The following is a 17,890-nucleotide window of genomic DNA, read 5'->3' as shown; positions in this document are numbered from 1 at the left end:
TTGGTCGAGACATTGTGCAAATAATTTACGTATTTAGGTAACGAAATAAGACAATAAGACCAACTAATACACGAATTAATTAAATAAAACTAACGACACTACTCTCTCTCTCTCTCTCTCTCTCTCTCTCTCTCTTGAAGGAAGATCAACTTTGCTGGTTCGAAGCTTGACTTACTTTGTTGTTTTATAGAGTGTATAATCCTTTATTAGAGAGTGTGTGTGTGTGGTTTTTTTTTATCCTAAAAGTTGATGAATGATGAATACAAACGTGAATTATGATCGCAATACAGAAAACAGGGCTTCCAAAAGAAATGAGCAATTTTGGACGGCTAGCCTAGCTAGGACCTTACAGAACTCAGGTATTGCTGAAAGAGCGTGCTCTCCTGCAGGTGTGCCTGTACCCCATGTATATCGACGATGTAACAGTAACAGCTACATTAATGATCCTTCAATTCCAGTAACCTCAAATCCAGCCTACGTGGCTATGACTTCTCGGATGTCTTCTTCGAAAAGCTCTCCTGCCCCTCCTTCAGAGTTGACACAAAATTCAGAAGAAGAGAATGAAAGGAAAAACACAAACAGAAACGAACCCATTGATATATCCAATTATCTCAACGGTCAAAATGTAAGCGGGAAAAACTTGCCGATCGCTTCTCTCGAAGCTTTGGTGAACGAAGGTGTCCTTTCTGACGAGCTTTCTGTTGTCGCTTATGACATGTCTTTTGAAGACGACATGTTTCGACACCCACAACTCGTCGATCACACAACTTTTGATCAGCTATTAGAAATGGATGATGATGATCAACACGAGTTTAGCAAAAGTATCGTGTTCAATTACTTTGAACAAGCTGAGACGACCATTAAAGAATTACAAGAGGCACTAAAGCAGAAAGATCTGAAAAAATTGTCTTCTTTGGGTCACTTTTTAAAAGGCTCCTCTGCAGCATTGGGTCTGACAGAGATGAAAAAGGCTTGCGAGCGCATTCAAAATTATGGTGCCCTTCGGAGTAGAGACGGTGCACTTACTCTGCCGACTGAAGAGATAGCACTAGATTTTATTGCCAAAACTTTAAATGCCGTTGAGGATTTTTACAAAGATGTCCATTCTTACTTGCTCAAATTTTACCAGGATATTATCCATTAAAAAGGGGGTTCGTTTAAGTTTTTTTTTATTATTTGCATAAGTTTATGGTTCATTGGGATTTTTCAGACCATCAGTACATTTACCCTTTTCGTCTGTTTATTACCGTTGTTCTTGAATCAACAATGGGTGCCTAATATTCATCTTTTGTTTTTTGGAATTTCAGAAACTATACGCCAATTATACTAATTTCGAATTTAATTCTGAATCATTTCGCATTTGGTTCGATACATATTTATCTGTATTTTAACATTTGTGTTACACTGGTTCATCTTGGAAATTTTTATATTCTACAATACTATGGGGCTTTGAGGTTCCTTTCTCAACCTTTTATTATGTCAGATAATAAAAGAAAGTCTGCTGTGAAGTTTCGTTTCAATTTCGTAACGGGCTTAAATAGATATGTCATCTACTACTATTTTAAGCATGCTGATACATGGGGAATGTTGATTCCGTTCATTATTGGTTATTTTGTGGAATTAACAAGCAAAATTTATAATCTATGAAGTGGAACAGTTATCAAACGGGGTTGAAAAACGACCTAATTTGCTATGAACTCGAATCAGAATATGGTTTAGCAGATTGGTCTTACCCGTAAGCAAAACATGATAATGCTATACGATGTGGTATGCTAGTAAGATTATACTTACTGAGGACCAGCTCTTCAAGTGCTGTTTTTGGGAACATGGGTTCTCAAACTCTCCTTTTGAAATGCTTTTACCATTGTATTATTTTAAAAGATTGAAGAGAACATAAAGATTAATGTATATTACTTTTACTTTGATGATTTCACCATTCTTTAAGTATTGAAATGTTTTTTTTTTACGTATTTATTTATTAACAAGGATAGGATAGTGTTAACCTTTTATTTAATTGTGGAGGTTTTGCTGATAATATATATTTTCATATAAAATTGTAACTAAACAAAATTTTAACAGTGTATATTCAGACGAAAACTGTGCTTCAAAAGACGGCGGTAAAGTTCTGACTCATTGGTATTTATTATAAGCAGCTGCCTTGAGTGCCAACACTAGTTAACAAGAAAGATGCTGGCAAATGAAGACCTAATATGTTTATAAAATGTTATTTTTAGATACTTGGTCTATATGGCTTATAAAGAGTTTCATCTACAATTTTAACTGAGAGTTTCCTTTATTTCACACTTGTACACTTTCGTAATCGAAACATTTCTCATACCAGTGGCATGTGCAGCATCTGACATCAATATGACAGACTTGTAGGGTTTATAAAAAAGCGACCAATTTAATAGTTTACAGGAACGAAAATCATTAGAAATGGAAAACGACTGGAAAACGAAGTTGGTTAACCTATTTAAAGAGAATGCTGACTCTTCGGGACTTGTTCATCCTGAATACATGCAACTAGCAACATTACCATCTGAAGGGGACAAATATCCTCGCAATCGTACTGTAGCGATTCGTGGATTCGTGGGTTCAGGCTGGCAGCCTAGTAAGGATGATCCTTTAGACACAGATTTGCTTGTGTTTTCTACGGACTTGAAATCACAGAAAGCAACGGACATTTCCCTTCGTCAAGCAAAGTCAACGCCGACTGGTCCCATGCATAATACATTTGAGCTTTGTAGTTGGCTTCCTAAAACCATGCAGCAAGTTCGTCTCTGGGGCCAAGTATGGCTCTACACTCCTGATCTCGCAGAGAAGAATGAGTTTCCAAAGGAAGACCTATTACACACACATTTAGCTCGCAGCAACAAACGTATTCCTCAAGAATGGTCTTGGGAGGAAGAACGTCGACGCATTTGGGAAAACCACAGTCCTAACATGCGTACTTCTTTTGCTAACCCCGTGACATATAGCGAGTATGAAGGGGAAGTTCCTCTCATCCCGCTTCCTGCAACGCTTACTGGTAGAGAAGATGCTAAACTTGTTAATCGCTGGGAAACTGCCTGGAATCGGTTTGCACTGGTCATCTGCGATGTTCACGGTGTCGAATTTCTGGACTTAAATCCTCCTCCCGGAAAGCGTGTGATTTATGAGAAACACCTGGAATCAGGACAATGGTCTGGCGAACGAGTTAGCGTTTAAAACCATCCTGTCGTGCTGCCATCCTTCTGAAACTGTACATATGAACCTGCAAACAATGTTCCCTTTTTAGTATCCTGTTAGAGAGATACTTTCATGCTATCTTGCAAAGAATACATGAACGAAGCTTCCAATTCTAATTCATTTATTTAATGATCTCTCTATAATCTGACGTGTATGTACTATATACTTTTCCCAGTTTATGAAATTTCATATATCGGTTAAGTTTGACATATACGATTTAAATGTTTTTATTCTATTTTTTCTCGCATTCATGGCTATATTCTGTAATTTTCGTATTCTTTCTTTCCAGATTCCAACTTCCCATATTTACCATCGTAGTAAGTGTGTAATATCGTATTGTTGATGTTCAGAGCAACGCAATTGAACCATTTCTGGTTTAATCTCTTCTCTTCCGAAGAAATTCGCGTAATCATTTTAATTTGGATCTTTTCTAATTTGTTTGTTCCGATTTGCATAGCTATCAAGGATATACCTAGACCCTTAAGTTTTACAAAAACACCGTCAATATCTTTTCGTCTTCAAGCAACCTTATTTCGGCATAATAATACCATTGAATGAGCTTGCTGCCTCAAAAGTAGAAGCTTGAAACATCAGATAATTTGAAGCCTACCATATCTATTCGTCCTTTTCTATGCAAGCTATTATTTAGAATGAGTGTTCCTTTTCCAGACGTTGTGGCTCGAACTTTGCTTGATTTAAAAGTCAAAGTCGTTTTCGGCATTGTTGGAATTCCCGTAATTGAGGTCTGTGAGGCTATCCAAAAAGCGGGAATCCAGTTTATTGGTTTTCGTAACGAACAGAGTGCTGCTTATGCTGCTTCAGCCTACGGATATTTAACGAGAACGCCAGGAGTTTGTATAGTTGTTGGCGGTCCTGGTGTCGTGCATGCCATGGCGGGAGTTTTTAATGCTTCAGCAAATCGTTGGCCTTTACTTCTCATGGCTGGTTCTAGTGGTACTTCTCAACGATATCGGGGAGCCTTCCAAGAGTTAGACCAAGTTGCCTATCTAAGTGCAAGCACAAAGTTAGCTTTGCGACCTCCCGCTCCGACGATGATTACAGCATCGATTCATCGGGCATACTGTGTTTCCATAAACGGAACCCCAGGTCCTTGCTATGTTGATCTTCCAGCTGACTTTATTCAATCCTCTATTCAAGAATCTTCCTGGGAAGCTCTTCCTTGCATTCCTCGTGCCTTGGAGTGTGGTCCTGATCCAAACCAGGTCCAAAAAGCCGTGCTACTGTTGAAAAGCTCAAAGTCTCCTTTAATTGTCATTGGAAAAGGGGCTTCTTATGCACATGCCGAAGAAAAGCTCTTGGCCTTAATAGAGCAAACAAATGTACCTTTCTTACCGACTCCAATGGGCAAAGGATTATTGCCGGAAAATCATCGGCTAAACTTTTCGTCTGCAAGGTCAACAGCTTTAAAAAATGCAGATCTTGTCTTATTGGTCGGCGCTCGTTTAAATTGGTTATTACACTTTGGCTTCTCTCCCCGGTGGTCAAAAAATGCTAAATTTATCCAAATCGATTCTACTGCTGAGGAATTGGGAAATAACGCTGGTGATGTGTCTCTTGGGATTTGGTCAGATATTAACTTAGCTTTAGATCAACTAATAAGCTCTTTACAAGCCTGGAACTACTGCTCTGAACAATCATTGTATCTTGCTATGCTTCAAAAACATCGCAAACGAAATGAGTCTAAAAAGTTGTGTTCATCGAAAAAAGATGGTCCTTTGCATATGGAAGATGCTTTAACTGTCATCAATAACTCTATTCAATCTTTGGTAAACGAAACACAGAGAAACGTAACCTGGGTTTCTGAAGGAGCAAACACTTTGGACAAAGGTCGAAAAGTCCTGGAAGTAACTCATCCTCGTGGTAGACTAGATAGTGGAACAATGGCTACCATGGGCGTTGGTCTTGGTTATTCCATTGCAGCGTCAGTAGCGAATCCTTGGGATAAAATTGTCGCGGTAGAAGGCGATAGTGCTTTTGGTTTTAGTGCAATGGAATTAGAGACTGCCATTCGAAGCAGATTAGATCTTTTGATTATTGTAATTAACAACAACGGTGTATATCACGGTTTGGACGATTCGACTTATGAGAAATTTAAAACTCACAATCAACTTCCCACAACGGCTCTGTCTCCTGCAGTTCGATATGACCTAATATGTGAAGCGTGTGGTGGGAAAGGCTACTTTGCTACGAATGTCAATGACTTGAAAAATGCTATCCAAGATTTTTGGAGACAAGGAACTACATGCTTAATTAATGTTATGGTAGATCCTGAGATGGACAAAATATTGGTATGGTTGACATTAATTGAGTGTTTCTCTTGATGGCTTACTAACTTTTCTCTGTAGAGTTTTGCATGGATGAATGATGAAAGGCTAAATGCGAAATTATAGAATGCTATTTCTGATTAGGATACTATTCTGAATCGTTAAAGAAGGTGAAAAAGTAAAATAATAATAGAGAGATTATGATTCGTTTGGGCACTTAGCGAGCCTCAAGCTCATTATACGCCTGTTTAATGTCATGAAGTAACCATTCCTTTGTAGAATTTGAGGTTCTTTTGGTGGGTATGGCACCATGAAATGAACTATTAGTGGGATTTGCCGGCATATTTAGTATATAAGAAATTATATCGTAAACTTCAATATTACGGAAGGGGATTATTTGCTTCGACTTAAAGGGTTCAAAGGCAGGACCGAATGCTGTAAATATAGCTCTCATCAGAGGAGAAGTATTATCGTAACCATGAACACCATATGGTTCATATTCAACATCTGGAGAATGGTCTAACGAAGAGACGATTGACCAACCTGGATTTGGTATCATCCAAACAGGAGCTATTCTATCATTTTTTGAATAATGCAATTTTTCAGGAAATTCTTCTTTGGTTAAAGATCGCCAATACTCCGTCCCCGGAAGTGATTCTGAGGTTGCATTCCTCAGACTATCAGCAATATACGTCTCGTCCGATCCAGTTTCACCTCGGAAACCAGCCAAGGGCCAACCGTCTCGGAATTCAATTTTCGATACATTCAGTAGATCATCCAACCAAAGCAAACGATTGTTTGACGTAGGAGCCATACCGTGATCGCTTACAAATATAACGTTTACAATGTCTTGCAAGTTTCTCTGCCTGATACCTTCAAGCAACCTACCAATCATCTGGTCAACTTCTCTCAGCATCAAATCAAGTTGTGATGAATCAGGACCAAAGGTATGGCCAACCGAATCAACGTGAGGCACATAACACATAAGTAATTGAGGTCGAGTATCGTCTGCATGATCAAGCCAATGAAGTAGTTCATCCTTTTTTTCTTTAAGGGTTACACTAGCATTGAAGGATGTGTAATACGAGGGCCGTATTCCATCATGAGCAACTTCATTCCCCGGCCACATATGGATAGCTGAACGAATTGAATGACGTTCAGCATTGATCCAAATTGGTTCTGCCTGCGTCCACCAAGATGGATCTTGATTGCATTCTGGACGAGTATTTACAAAATATTTTCCACTAATAGGGTCGTAAAAGTTGTTACTCACCATTCCATGATTTTCCGGGTAAACTCCAGTCGCAAGAGAGTAGTGATTAGGGAACGTTATACTAGGAAAAACTGGAACCATGAATGGTGCATGAGCATTCTTTTCAGCCAACTGCAACAAATTGGGTGTGTGGCCTCGATACATATAGTCTGCTCGAAAACCATCCAAAGAAATCATGATTACAGTAGGAAGGAATGTGTTTGTTCCATTGCTGAGGCGAATTCCTTTATTTGGATACAAAAGATTATCTGATTTAGAAGAAACGGCCGCTCTATAAACACCAATTGCAACAATGAAGAACACTGCAACAGCTAGCATATAGCGCTTCAGAATCAATGACCGAGATGATGGTTCTTTAAGATATTCTACGTTGTTTACTTCATTTCGTTTTCGTAAATTGAACAAGCCGCCAGGCATTTTCGAAATCGACTTCTCCAGATGTTTGGCGCTTAGTAGACAAATCTTTTGGTGATTGTTTATTGTTGTTTACTTTAGCGCATCTTTGCGTATTTCGTCAATCTTGAGGCTCGTCACGTTGAGCTTATTTTTAATAAGTTTCGGCTATTTATTCTTAAAGCTTTAATATTTACCTTACAATGTACCGCGCTTTTCAACAACCTGTTTCAAGTCAAGAATGGTATTGTAGATGTATTACTCTTAGTTTCAAGATATCAAGCTTTCAGAAAAGAATTCACTATATGAATAAGGATTCGTAAGGATATTGAAAAGTCATTCATTTGATATTAAGAATTTCTACTGTCGAACTGTACGGACGAAGGAATTTCCTTTACAGGGGCTTTCATGCGTGTTGCGATTATTTTTTTTCTGGGCAAAAAAACCGATAACGCATAGAATGGCCTTTTTTAGGAATCGGGGGATGGGAAAAGGATGAAGCGCCCGGGAATTCTAGCTGGTCAGAGATTTCCCATAGCACATTTTTGTTGGAAAAGTTGAGGGCTTTTAAATTCATACCTGAAAAGGATTCAATAGCCAACTCAACTAAATCGTCATGTGGTTTTCGGTCGCTGTTTTCCAAACCTATACAGGTATCATTAACTAAATGGTCCTGATCAATATGATTACCGAGCATGTCATCAATATTATGTGAAGTTTGAGAGTTATGTATGCCAGTCATTCGATCCTTGATATACGTTGATGTAGACTTACTTCGTTCGAAATAAATTAGATCTTCAATATTTTTTGTTCTTGGAACAAATGGTCCCTTTTGAGTATACAAGTGATCCCAGTCTATGTCTCTGAAAAATGGATGGCACTTTATTTCCAAAAATCCTCCTTTACCTAGTCTCTTTTCTGGGTTCGGCTCCGACAGCTTATTTACAAGATCTATAGCTTCTGGTGAATGCAACTCATGGCTACAGTTCGTCCATCCAATGTCATTTCGTTGAATACGATCCCATACTCCTTGGATGGTATCTGATTGAAATGGAATAATCCCTGTCAGCATTTCAAATAAGACACACCCTATCGCCCATATATCGCTCATTGGATTTTCCTTTTCTGAAAGAACCTCTGGTGCCATATAATTGGGAGTACCAGTAATCCTTTTTTCATCGTTCAGTTTTCCTGGCAAGCTAACTTTCAGGCGCGCTCTAAATACTTTTGACATGGCTCTATTTAAATTACTTGTGTCAACATCTATCAGCCGCTCAAAGGGATCAAAAGTTTCTTTATTCGTCTCCCTGCTTGTTAAAGTTATTTCTTTTTTAGCTTGATCCTTAAGGCCTTCAACTAGTTGTTTTCTCGCACCTTCATGACTTGACTCTTTTAGTTTATTGATCTGTTCTTCGTAAGATATTTCACCCTCGCTGCTACCTTCTTTATTATCACTTAATCCAAGATCTGCTAAACGGATATGCCCGTTCTGATCTATAAGCATATTCGCCGGTTTAACATCACGATGGAAAATACCGAGTTTATGAAGAATCTCGACCGCTTCTAATAATTCAGCTATATATTTTTGAATCCATTGTTCCGGCAGCGGTCCAAATTTCTCAACCAAAGTTTGGCAATCACCACCGTTGAAGAAATCCATTACTAAACAAAAGAATCCTTCCGATTCAAACGCATAATATACCTTGACAATATTTGATCCAAACTTTTGGATTTCCATGTTGGCTTTTTCGTACATAATCCCTCTCAACTTTTCAAGATCATTCAGACCTGATTTCGGAATGGCTTTCATTGCATAGTAATTCCCGGTAGAGTTTTTTTTTACCAAATAAACCCTACTAGAAGCACCTCTGTTTATTTCTTTGACAAAAGTGAATTCTTTTAGTGATCTCGGCGTCTTGTCTCCAAATTTTCGTTCCTTGTATTTAGGAAGGTGTAAAGCCGCTGTAGTGTTATCTATAAGAGGAGAATAAAGTTTTTCAACGAGCTCCTGATAAATGCGAAGCGAGTGCGCCCGTTCGTCGTCAAAGGAATTTTTTCTTGGTTTGCTTGCTAGCTTTTTATTAAGATTTCTCAGCATATACTCCTTCAAGTTGTCGTCCTCGCTGAAGGAGCTGCAACTTGCTGCATTTTCCCTGGAGGTATATTTGAGAGGAATAGAAAGGCTTTTATCCGATTTGAAATGAGGGAGTCGATTAGGCACTATCCGTATTTTTGGTAAAATCAAATCTACTTTAGTAGAGTCCAGTTCTTTACTGTGTGTACGATCGCTGATCATGCTAATGAGCTGTGCATGTCCGGAAAAAAGTTCATAATCAATGCTGTTCAGGTTTGAACACAAAAAATTCCGCATATATCTCAGTAAGAAATGTTTTACCTCCTGAAAGGTTACCCCGTACATCAAGTTATGATTGCAAAGCTTGATGTTATACTTTAGGCTCAGGGTAAGCAAAGAATGCACTTCGTGAAATAAGCTTTGGATTTTACAAGGAGATAAAAAGATATATTCCCAGAGTAACATGCTTTTCTTCAAAATGTTATATTTCATATCAGTAGCCAATTCTTGAGAGACTGTCAGGTATGTGCTTTTCCCCAGTTCTTCAAACGTTTGCTCTGCCGCATCCAGTTGCCGATACAAAAACGTAACGCAAGAATGCCAAGATTTTAAACGAAATCGTCTATATTTAGTAGACCCATTCTTCAGAACTGAAATTATTGGCAATGTTAAATATGTTTCGTCGGAAACTGAAACAGTAGTGTGAGGGATAGATTGACTGAACTTGAGCAGTTCGGCTTTTTTTATATGAATTTGTTTCTGTATATCAAGTATAACTTGGACGAGTTCGCTCCATACTAAACAAGAGTCAGTATGTACTTCGAAATACCACTCTGGGATTTTTTTTTCGCAAAGATAACACAAGCGAGGGACAGGAGGAGGAGCGTGTACATATTTAACTTTATGGGCTCTTTCTATATGATTTTGTAAGACGAAAGAGCCGATGCCCAGAGTGTTGAATAATACAAAGTCCATCTGGCTTATATAGTAACGTTCTGGATATAAACATTTGGCAGACCATAGGATTCTAGTTTCTTTACCATCTAAAGAATCCACCAAGATTCCTCGAAAATAAAGCTTCATTCCGATTTTCCCTTGGTCCGGTGATGTCTCATAATCTTTACTATTTAAAAACATATCAGGGACCATGTTAGTGCTGCACAAGAGCGAAGTTTGGAAATGCGTGACTTTAAAAGATTTATTAAAAAGCATATGAATCGCTCGTTGGACTCTAGGAATGCTCGTTTCCGTAATACAGTCATAAAAGTTGCAAGATGTCTGTAGCAAAGGATCACTACTTTTTTTTCCTATAAATCTGTAGAAAGCAGAATTGGCATATCTTATATCACCTTTCGAGTTAATTTCGATGTTAAGTAATAGCTCGTGAAGAAGTATTTTTCTTAATTCCTCTGGCACAGTCATGGCTATTACTCGAGAAGTAAAAATATACTTTATTTACTTAAATTAAATCAACGGCGAAACCCTTGCTTATACAATTAATTGAAAAGTTAAACATCCTCTTGATCCGACTAAGTTTTTAGTCCTATTGTGCGTTTTAGTGATTTCGAGTATAGTTTAAACTAGAATGGATGGGTGTTAAAAAAAATAAATCAGAATCATTGTTCAGAAAGTTCTTTCTGAAATTAACTTTGAATTCAATTGCCGCCATAAAACAAATGAGACTCTGACATTCTCTTTCGGTTATTTATATTTTCCTTCATTAAAATGTCTATAATGCTGTCAAGGTTTCCTCATTTCTAAAGGAGACGACTCAACCAAATCACATAACTTCAGAATCATTGTCATGAACTGTCAGAGTGATTTCATGAAGGTTGAGGATCCTTTAAGGAACATTGAGCAAATGTTGCTTTCATATCTACGGTAGTTCGACTAATAACATTACTGGTAAATGATGGTATATGTTATGAATAATCAATCCTAAGTGTGTTTTCATCGTTGAACTCAAAACATTCTTGATTATTGACGAAAATATACCAATTTTTTCAAATTCTGTGTTTAATGGAAGAGCTCGATTGACTATCTTCCTCAAACATTAAAGAATGTCTGAAATGTAAATAAACACTAATTGCAAGTTCTTCTCGCATCCACTAGTTTCTTCTTTTCTTTCAACAAGAGTATTAAGTATTACGTTTCTTTATTCTTTTATCTTTTTTTTCCTGGTTTTCTTGATCTTCATGTCTAGGTAGATTAAAATAAAATTAACTCCCTTACCTCTTGAAACTTACTAATAGAATACTGCAGGCAAACGAAAAGAGCCCGGCAAGAAAAAATGGGAAATTATTAGTTTTTGGGCATCCTTTTTAGTAACTTTATTACATTTATTTAAATATAAACTTGAAAAGAACAAATATATTGAAGGATTCTGCTTTCTGTGCGATCTACCAAATAATTTATTAATTCCTGACTTCAGATTGTTTTCTCTTTAGACTTGCTTCTATATACTTGCATTGTTTCATCTGTATCCAAAACGTTTGGGAAACAAACCTTTTATAAACATTTTTGGCTGTCAACCTATGCTCTTTCTTTGTCTTCTTGTCTAAACACCTTGTTACATTTTTCTTTTTTTAGATTTAATTTTGGAACACTATATTTTTAAACACGAGTATGTCGTTTTCCTCTCAACCTGGATGTTCCGCCACGTCAAATCCTGTTCGAAAACTGAACTCATCTGTGCATGATACGGCTTTGAAATCAAAGGCTTACCATCCGAAAGTCTTTCAAAATCCGCTTCATTCCACTACCCTTGCGGCACCGAACTTGAATTATTCCGAGTCCTCCACATTTCAACATTGGAAAGACCTCAGTCAATCACCTAGTCAACATCAGAATTTTCCACTATTCAGCCTTACCACGAAAAATTCTTCTTCAGTTCCAAACAGAGCTTGGTCTCAAGAGTTTTCAGCCTATACAAATCAACAAAATCAGAACTCAGAGACAAAATGGATATCCGAATTTAATCAGCAGCCACCTTCTATAATCAGTAATGATACCATAAAATCAAGGAAACAGAAAGAGAAAACGGTTCCAGTCCCATTGTCGTCACCTCAACTACCTATGTCTGCAGCTGCAGCCCATTCTCCTTTAGAAGTCGCTCATGTCAATGAAGACGAGCTTATGGAAAAGTTTAATCATGCTTCCCTAGAAGCAAAGAGTTTAGATAAAGGAAATTTAGAACAAACATCTCAAGCACCATTAACCTTGGAGCAGTTGTGGACTGCCAGGTTGGCTGATTTACGTACAAACGGCCTTGATCCGAAGTCACTTGAGGAATATCAAATAAGGTGGGAAGAATTTCTTGAAGAAGCAAAGATAAAGCTGCCGTATTTTTTTGAGAACAAAGAGCAATTGAATAATTCCACAGAAGAGAAAAGTGCGTCAAAGCAGCATGCTTTCTCACATACTGAAGCTAATCAAGCAATGGAAACGTCAGGTACTGAGTATGAAAACTTAAACAAGATAAACGAGCAGAAGAAGGAGATATTCAGTGAAGAACAAATTGACTCAATCGATTATAAAAAGCTGGAAGCACTTCCCTTTATAGAGGATCTTTATGAGAAGGCTCAAACGTTATTAAAGAACAAGGGTCCAATTTGCGAAGCGGCAGTATTGCTTGAAAAAGCAGTTTTGCAAAATCCTTCTCACCTCGAAAGTTGGCAATCCCTAGCCTACGTTCATACCTTGCTAGGCAATGAAAGCCGAGTAATTGAGTCTTTATTAAATATAAAAATGTTGGATTCTAATCAAATCAATATTATAATGGATTTGGCAGTAGCATATGTGAATAAAGGTTCACGTGAAAATGCTTTAGCATGTTTGCGCGACTGGCTTTATGCATCTCATCCAGAATACTCTAACCGGTTCTCCAGCATAGAGCGCAAGTTTGAAAGTCTAAATGTTCTTGACAATACAAAAGCTATTCAAGCTTGCTTTTTAGACTTGATATGTTTATCATCGTCATCCAAGAAGTTCTATGACAAAGCTCAGACTGGGTTGGGAATTACCATGTATCTTTTAGAGGACTTTTCAAAAGCTGCTGATTGTTTTAGACAGGCTGTCCAAAGAAATCCTGAAAACTGCGTTCTCTGGAATAAATTAGGAGCTTCTTTAACAAATTCAAAACAAGAAGGAAAGGCAATACAAGCTTATAAGCGCTCATTGGAGCTGCAGCCTCAATATGTCCGTACTCGCTCCAACTTTTCCATAGCATGCATAAATATGAGTTGCTATGAGGAAGCAGCAGATCATCTTCTACATGCAGTCGACATTATTCAGGACAAGCATGGGGTGTTTACTCGCTGTGAATCTAACCTTGAACTCTGGGATATGCTACGGAAGGTACTTCTCGTGGGATACCAAAGCATGAGTTTGGCTTCATTAGCAAAACCGGGATTCAATACAAACGAATTAAGGAGTAAATTAGATTCTTATGCAGGAGAGGAGGAATATTACGAATGATAATCTTTACGTTTTTGTTTTCAATAGCAAAATTCTTGTTGAGGGGTAGACAATATTTATTGGTTTTTATTTTATTTAACCATTTCAATAATAGTTATTTTTTTTCTTCTTTTTTATTCTAACATCTTAACAATCCATGAATGCACTCTTAAATTACAGTAAACAAGTATATTAATATCGACCCTCTTCTTTCACTGAACAAAATATTTGACAGTGCGTGCACTTTTACTTGGCACTTGCCAACATTAAGGACTGTAATTTTTGTATTTTTTTGAATAAATTAGAGAGGATTTTTATTCTAAAACTTTCATTGAACGAAAAACTCAAGGATGAGCGATATCGAACAAACAGATAATCGCGAGACTACTAGATGGAGAAGAGGTAGGTCATTTGTTAAAGACTTAATTTTATGACACTAATAAACTCATATGTTAGACAAAATTCGAAGAAGATCTCAGAGTCCCTCGTATAACAATGGTGCTGGATCCCATAGAGAGAGGTCACCCGTAAGCAGCAGAGATACCTATAGGGACGAACATTATGAAAAAAGACCTCGAGGTATGAATCCGTAATATATTATCTTTGGACTAGCAAACTAATCAAAAATGATGATGCAGTTATTGGCCCTCAATATACATATTCAAGAAGGTACGTGATGATTGTTGTTTTCTTCGAAACCGAAAACTAACATCGGATTAATAGTATCAATGATCCTTACAGTCAAGAAAGTGTCATTTCCTATGAGCGTTTCATTCGCTGGTATAGTCAAGAGAACTCGATTTCAGCTACGACAGAGGATTTGTACAAGTCGTTACATGGAACTTATAATAATTATAAACAGGATTTGTATGCGAGAACCGCTAAAAAGTTTGTACAGGATCATTGTGATGAAGCATGGTTCGAAGACGCTTATTGGTTTGACGAATCTCAGGGTCGATTGCGTGAAATTTCAGGAAAAGAAAAATCATACCGACTTTCTATGCATAACATATTTTTGGAGAGACTCGAAAACGGATACTATGATGCTTTTAAACTACCAAATGAACAAGATATACCTACGGAGGTAAAAAACATGAATAATGAAACTAATCCCGAACTGTTTATAAAAGAAGTTCCATACTTTAAATATTTAATGGACTCTAGGGAGTTAGCCAAGGATAAGACCTTGCTGATTCGACACGTGTTGCCAGACATCTCAATGTCTAACATGCATGAGGTGTTTGACAATATAGACATTATTGAGTATTTCTCAGTTTCACGCATGAAGTTTACAAAGAATTTTGAGCGATCTGTTTGGGTCCATTTGAAGCCGGACGTTGCAATAGAAGGAGCAAAGGAAATCCTTGATGGTGTTCAATTAGCTTCAAATTACGCTATTGAAACTGAAAGCGCCAAGTTTCCAAGGAACCATGTCCCAACTCCTCTTCCTTCTAATTTTTCTTCCAACGATATATGTAAAAAAATTTTGAGCATTCTGTTTAAAGTAATGAATCGATTTGTTGTCATGTACAATTTACCACAGGATATTTCTGAAAAGCTACAAGACAAAGTCTATTCCGTTCCGATTGACGTGGAGGATGAAATAGAAAAAGAACGCATGCATAACGTTCAGTTGTGCGACCTACTTGTGGAATATCTTCGTCAAGTGGCTACATTCGATTTTTGGACTTGCAGGAGTTATTCAAGTCTAATTGCTTTGTTGCAAGATAATCCTGCTGGATATTCAAGGAAATCGTATGATGACACTAACGAAGCCTCTCAGGAAGAAAGCTGGTTTTCAAATTTGGAGAGTGATTACACATGTTTGCTTGATCCAGAATCTGTCGACCTAAAATCGAAAGGTGCGTTACCAATCGATACCTTTGTAAATTCCGAAATTGAATCGGTAATTCTCAAAGAGGACGACCAAAAGTACCGTTGCCACGTAGGAGCTTGTACTAAGTTGTTTTTGGGGCCTGAATTTGTTAAAAAACATATTAGCAAAAAGCATTCAGAATGGCTAGATCATGTAAAGAAGGTAGCTATTTGTTTGCGTAATTACGTCTTGGACCCAGGAAGGGTTATGGATCCCAAGGTAGTCAGTCCATCTTATGCTGCTCAGCATCTTGCAAACAAAAGTTATCCTGTCTCTTACTTTGGAAACTCTGGGTATGATCGAAGAAGAAATGGTCTTGAATTCGAGGATTCACATCATACCTCATATCAAAAGCCGTATCATCGACAAGATTCATATACAGAGCGTCGTGATCAATACAAAGATTACCGGGATTTGGATGCTCCAACGCAAGAAATTCCTGAATTGGATTACTGAGTGAATTGGGTATAGGCCTAAACCTCGACACCCCAATTATCTCAGGATCAAATTTCTGTAAATACGAAGGGTAAAATAAAAGCAGCAACAATGCAATTTTTTGTGCATGAGCCTTTCTGAGCTTATGTAAAGATCAACATAAAAATAAAAAAAAAAGCTACATATACTAGGTTTTTCGAGTTAAAAAAAAATTGAACTATTAATACAGTAATGATTGATTATACAAAGCCTTAAACGTTAAAACGTAAAATACCAAATCATAGACTCAATCGTGCGTTGGAAAGAATCCAAGCAATGTCTCTATACAACTTAGGAATAAGAAAAGAAGGAAATATAGGTCATAAGAATGCACTCTAGAAAAGATTTATGTGATAAATAAATAAAAAAATCTGAACCAACTTTTTATCACCAAAAAGGAGCGTCGTAAAAGACTAAAGATTTGAGTGCATTCTATAATGATGGGAAATTATCCTGCTCATAAAAATAATCGAAAACAAGTTTGGGAAATCAAGACAGATTTCAAATCATATACAAGTGGTTAAAGGACTAAGGGCACTTGCGAAGACGAAAAAGGATATAGACCAAAAAAGGACAAAGGGTTATGGGAAACAAGGTTAGAGAAACATTAATTATTGCTTAGTCCGCTGATAGAAAGATCACGCATGCTTTGCAGGACCTGTTCCACTTTGTCATCAAGCATTCCATTAGAGTAGTCTTCGCGGACTGAGCTATCAAAGTACTGCTGAACCTGGGCCATTTTTTCGTATCCTTCACGGCAAAAGCGCAGCTGGATCTTGACCAAAGCCTCGAAACTAGGGTCAAGATAGGGAACACGAAGACTAATCAGCTGTGGCAGTTCAGTGATGAGTTGATTATTGAGGGTTTCGTAAATGTCCTTGGCCGTAGCAGCGTCCTTTTCCGTTCGAGGGAGTTTTGAGGAATCACTAGACGGCTTATCAACCAATTTCTGTACTTTGGCGCGCATGGCATCATGATCCAGTAATTTATGGTTTCGTTTAGTGATGGCAGCATTGATATCAGGGAAGTAGCTGCAGAATCGAGAAATGGGTTCCAAGACGGTGGTGCGAAAAGGTCCATCAAGCTCTTTCACGGTATCTGCATCCAAATCTTCAACTACTTGTCGATAGTAGGCACTTACACCGTCCTTGGAACCGGCATCTCCATAGAAAGCGTCAATCGTATTAGCAATTCTCGTTTGAGAAGCCGTCATCGCACGAAGTGCATCTAGATAACCCTTGGCTTCTTTCTGTAGCTTCTTAGCCGCAGTTTCCATAGTTCGGTAACGTCGCTCTTCCGTTTCAAACTCACGGTCTACGGTACGTTCAACATGACCAGTTTTCATCATCACCTAAGTAAAATCGTTAGAAACTCTTATTTCAGCAGTTACCTACCGAGGTACCAGCCCGGTTAACGGCTTTTTTGAATCCATGCCAACTCATCCTGTAATGTGGAAGTGGATGCATTGAAACCTCTGGTTCCATTTGATAATCACCTTGCTACTTCAGTTGTCACCTCGTCTGATTTTATGTGCGCCTCCGCTGTGATATCTATTTTAACGAAGTAATTTTCTACTTCGCTAGTAAACAATCCAACGCCGCAAAATTGAAAGGAAAAGGATGTTTCCTTTGCGATATCGAAGCAGAAGTATTTCAATTAAAAGCTTTTTGTTCGTCCGCTACCACACGTTGTTTTCCTATCTAGATTTCCTGTCAATTAATGCAGACACTTTTTTCGTATATTCGCTCGCTCTCTTCAAAACCATCCTTCTCTTATCGTTGTACCAGAGTAGTTGGAACACAATTGAATGCTAATAGCATACATATGCTTGA

General features: G+C 37.8%; 8 protein-coding genes across 8 annotated transcripts; 5 read left to right on the top strand and 3 right to left on the bottom strand.

The window, feature by feature from the left end:
- Positions 1 to 484: 484 nt before the first annotated feature.
- On the top strand, positions 485 to 1,144 carry SPOG_04307 (histidine-containing response regulator phosphotransferase Mpr1; the record flags this gene model as incomplete). Its single annotated transcript, XM_013170383.1, has 1 exon — positions 485 to 1,144. The coding sequence occupies one exon, from the start codon at positions 485 to 487 to the stop codon at positions 1,142 to 1,144; it is 660 nt and encodes a 219-aa protein (XP_013025837.1).
- Positions 1,145 to 2,163: 1,019 nt separating this feature from the next.
- On the top strand, positions 2,164 to 3,475 carry SPOG_04308 (uncharacterized protein). The gene has a single exon (XM_013170384.1). The coding sequence runs from the start codon at positions 2,437 to 2,439 to the stop codon at positions 3,205 to 3,207; it is 771 nt and encodes a 256-aa protein (XP_013025838.1). The 5' UTR covers positions 2,164 to 2,436; the 3' UTR covers positions 3,208 to 3,475.
- A 105-nt stretch (positions 3,476 to 3,580) lies between these two features.
- On the top strand, positions 3,581 to 7,311 carry SPOG_04309 (oxalyl-CoA decarboxylase). The gene is made up of 2 exons (XM_013170385.1): positions 3,581 to 5,537; positions 5,595 to 7,311. Exons 1-2 carry the CDS (start codon positions 3,879 to 3,881, stop codon positions 5,637 to 5,639), a joined length of 1,704 nt encoding a protein of 567 aa, XP_013025839.1. The 5' UTR covers positions 3,581 to 3,878; the 3' UTR covers positions 5,640 to 7,311.
- Positions 5,605 to 7,235, bottom strand: SPOG_04310 (nucleotide pyrophosphatase). Its single transcript, XM_013170386.1, has one exon. The coding sequence runs from the start codon at positions 7,201 to 7,203 to the stop codon at positions 5,731 to 5,733; it is 1,473 nt and encodes a 490-aa protein (XP_013025840.1). The 5' UTR covers positions 7,204 to 7,235; the 3' UTR covers positions 5,605 to 5,730.
- A 190-nt stretch (positions 7,312 to 7,501) lies between the features above and the next one.
- On the bottom strand, positions 7,502 to 11,472 carry SPOG_04311 (AGC protein kinase Ppk31). The gene has a single exon (XM_013170387.1). It carries the CDS (start codon positions 10,673 to 10,675, stop codon positions 7,601 to 7,603), a length of 3,075 nt encoding a protein of 1,024 aa, XP_013025841.1. The 5' UTR covers positions 10,676 to 11,472; the 3' UTR covers positions 7,502 to 7,600.
- A 406-nt stretch (positions 11,473 to 11,878) lies between these two features.
- Positions 11,879 to 13,729, top strand: SPOG_04312 (peroxisomal targeting signal receptor Pex5; the record flags this gene model as incomplete). Its single annotated transcript, XM_013170388.1, has 2 exons — positions 11,879 to 12,594; positions 12,646 to 13,729. 2 exons carry the CDS (start codon positions 11,879 to 11,881, stop codon positions 13,727 to 13,729), a joined length of 1,800 nt encoding a protein of 599 aa, XP_013025842.1.
- A 192-nt stretch (positions 13,730 to 13,921) lies between these two features.
- On the top strand, positions 13,922 to 16,269 carry SPOG_04313 (zf-C2H2 type zinc finger protein). Its single transcript, XM_013170389.1, has 4 exons — positions 13,922 to 14,110; positions 14,165 to 14,287; positions 14,347 to 14,377; positions 14,432 to 16,269. Exons 1-4 carry the CDS (start codon positions 14,059 to 14,061, stop codon positions 16,038 to 16,040), a joined length of 1,815 nt encoding a protein of 604 aa, XP_013025843.1. The 5' UTR covers positions 13,922 to 14,058; the 3' UTR covers positions 16,041 to 16,269.
- On the bottom strand, positions 16,212 to 17,584 carry SPOG_04314 (BAR adaptor protein Hob3). Its single transcript, XM_013170390.1, has 2 exons — positions 17,453 to 17,584; positions 16,212 to 17,409 (listed from the first exon to the last, which is right to left on the bottom strand). Exons 1-2 carry the CDS (start codon positions 17,540 to 17,542, stop codon positions 16,666 to 16,668), a joined length of 834 nt encoding a protein of 277 aa, XP_013025844.1. The 5' UTR covers positions 17,543 to 17,584; the 3' UTR covers positions 16,212 to 16,665.
- Positions 17,585 to 17,890: the final 306 nt, after the last annotated feature.

Source organism: Schizosaccharomyces cryophilus, assembly GCF_000004155.1.
Source record: "Schizosaccharomyces cryophilus OY26 unplaced genomic scaffold supercont4.9, whole genome shotgun sequence".
NCBI classification, from domain to species: Eukaryota; Fungi; Ascomycota; class Schizosaccharomycetes; order Schizosaccharomycetales; family Schizosaccharomycetaceae; genus Schizosaccharomyces; species Schizosaccharomyces cryophilus.
This window is presented reverse-complemented; position numbering and strand designations above follow the sequence as displayed.

Coding starts and splice junctions, on each gene's coding strand:
- SPOG_04308 (XM_013170384.1), top strand. CDS start 2,437: ATGGAAAACGACTGGAAAACGAAGTTGGTTAACCTATTTAAAGAGAAT.
- SPOG_04309 (XM_013170385.1), top strand. CDS start 3,879: ATGAGTGTTCCTTTTCCAGACGTTGTGGCTCGAACTTTGCTTGATTTA. Junction 5,538..5,594: donor CTGAGATGGACAAAATATTG/GTATGGTTGACA, acceptor TTTTCTCTGTAG/AGTTTTGCATGGATGAATGA.
- SPOG_04310 (XM_013170386.1), bottom strand. CDS start 7,203: ATGCCTGGCGGCTTGTTCAATTTACGAAAACGAAATGAAGTAAACAAC.
- SPOG_04311 (XM_013170387.1), bottom strand. CDS start 10,675: ATGACTGTGCCAGAGGAATTAAGAAAAATACTTCTTCACGAGCTATTA.
- SPOG_04313 (XM_013170389.1), top strand. CDS start 14,059: ATGAGCGATATCGAACAAACAGATAATCGCGAGACTACTAGATGGAGA. Junction 14,288..14,346: donor TTATGAAAAAAGACCTCGAG/GTATGAATCCGT, acceptor ATGATGATGCAG/TTATTGGCCCTCAATATACA. Junction 14,378..14,431: donor CAATATACATATTCAAGAAG/GTACGTGATGAT, acceptor TCGGATTAATAG/TATCAATGATCCTTACAGTC.
- SPOG_04314 (XM_013170390.1), bottom strand. CDS start 17,542: ATGGAACCAGAGGTTTCAATGCATCCACTTCCACATTACAGGATGAGT. Junction 17,410..17,452: donor TTAACCGGGCTGGTACCTCG/GTAGGTAACTGC, acceptor GATTTTACTTAG/GTGATGATGAAAACTGGTCA.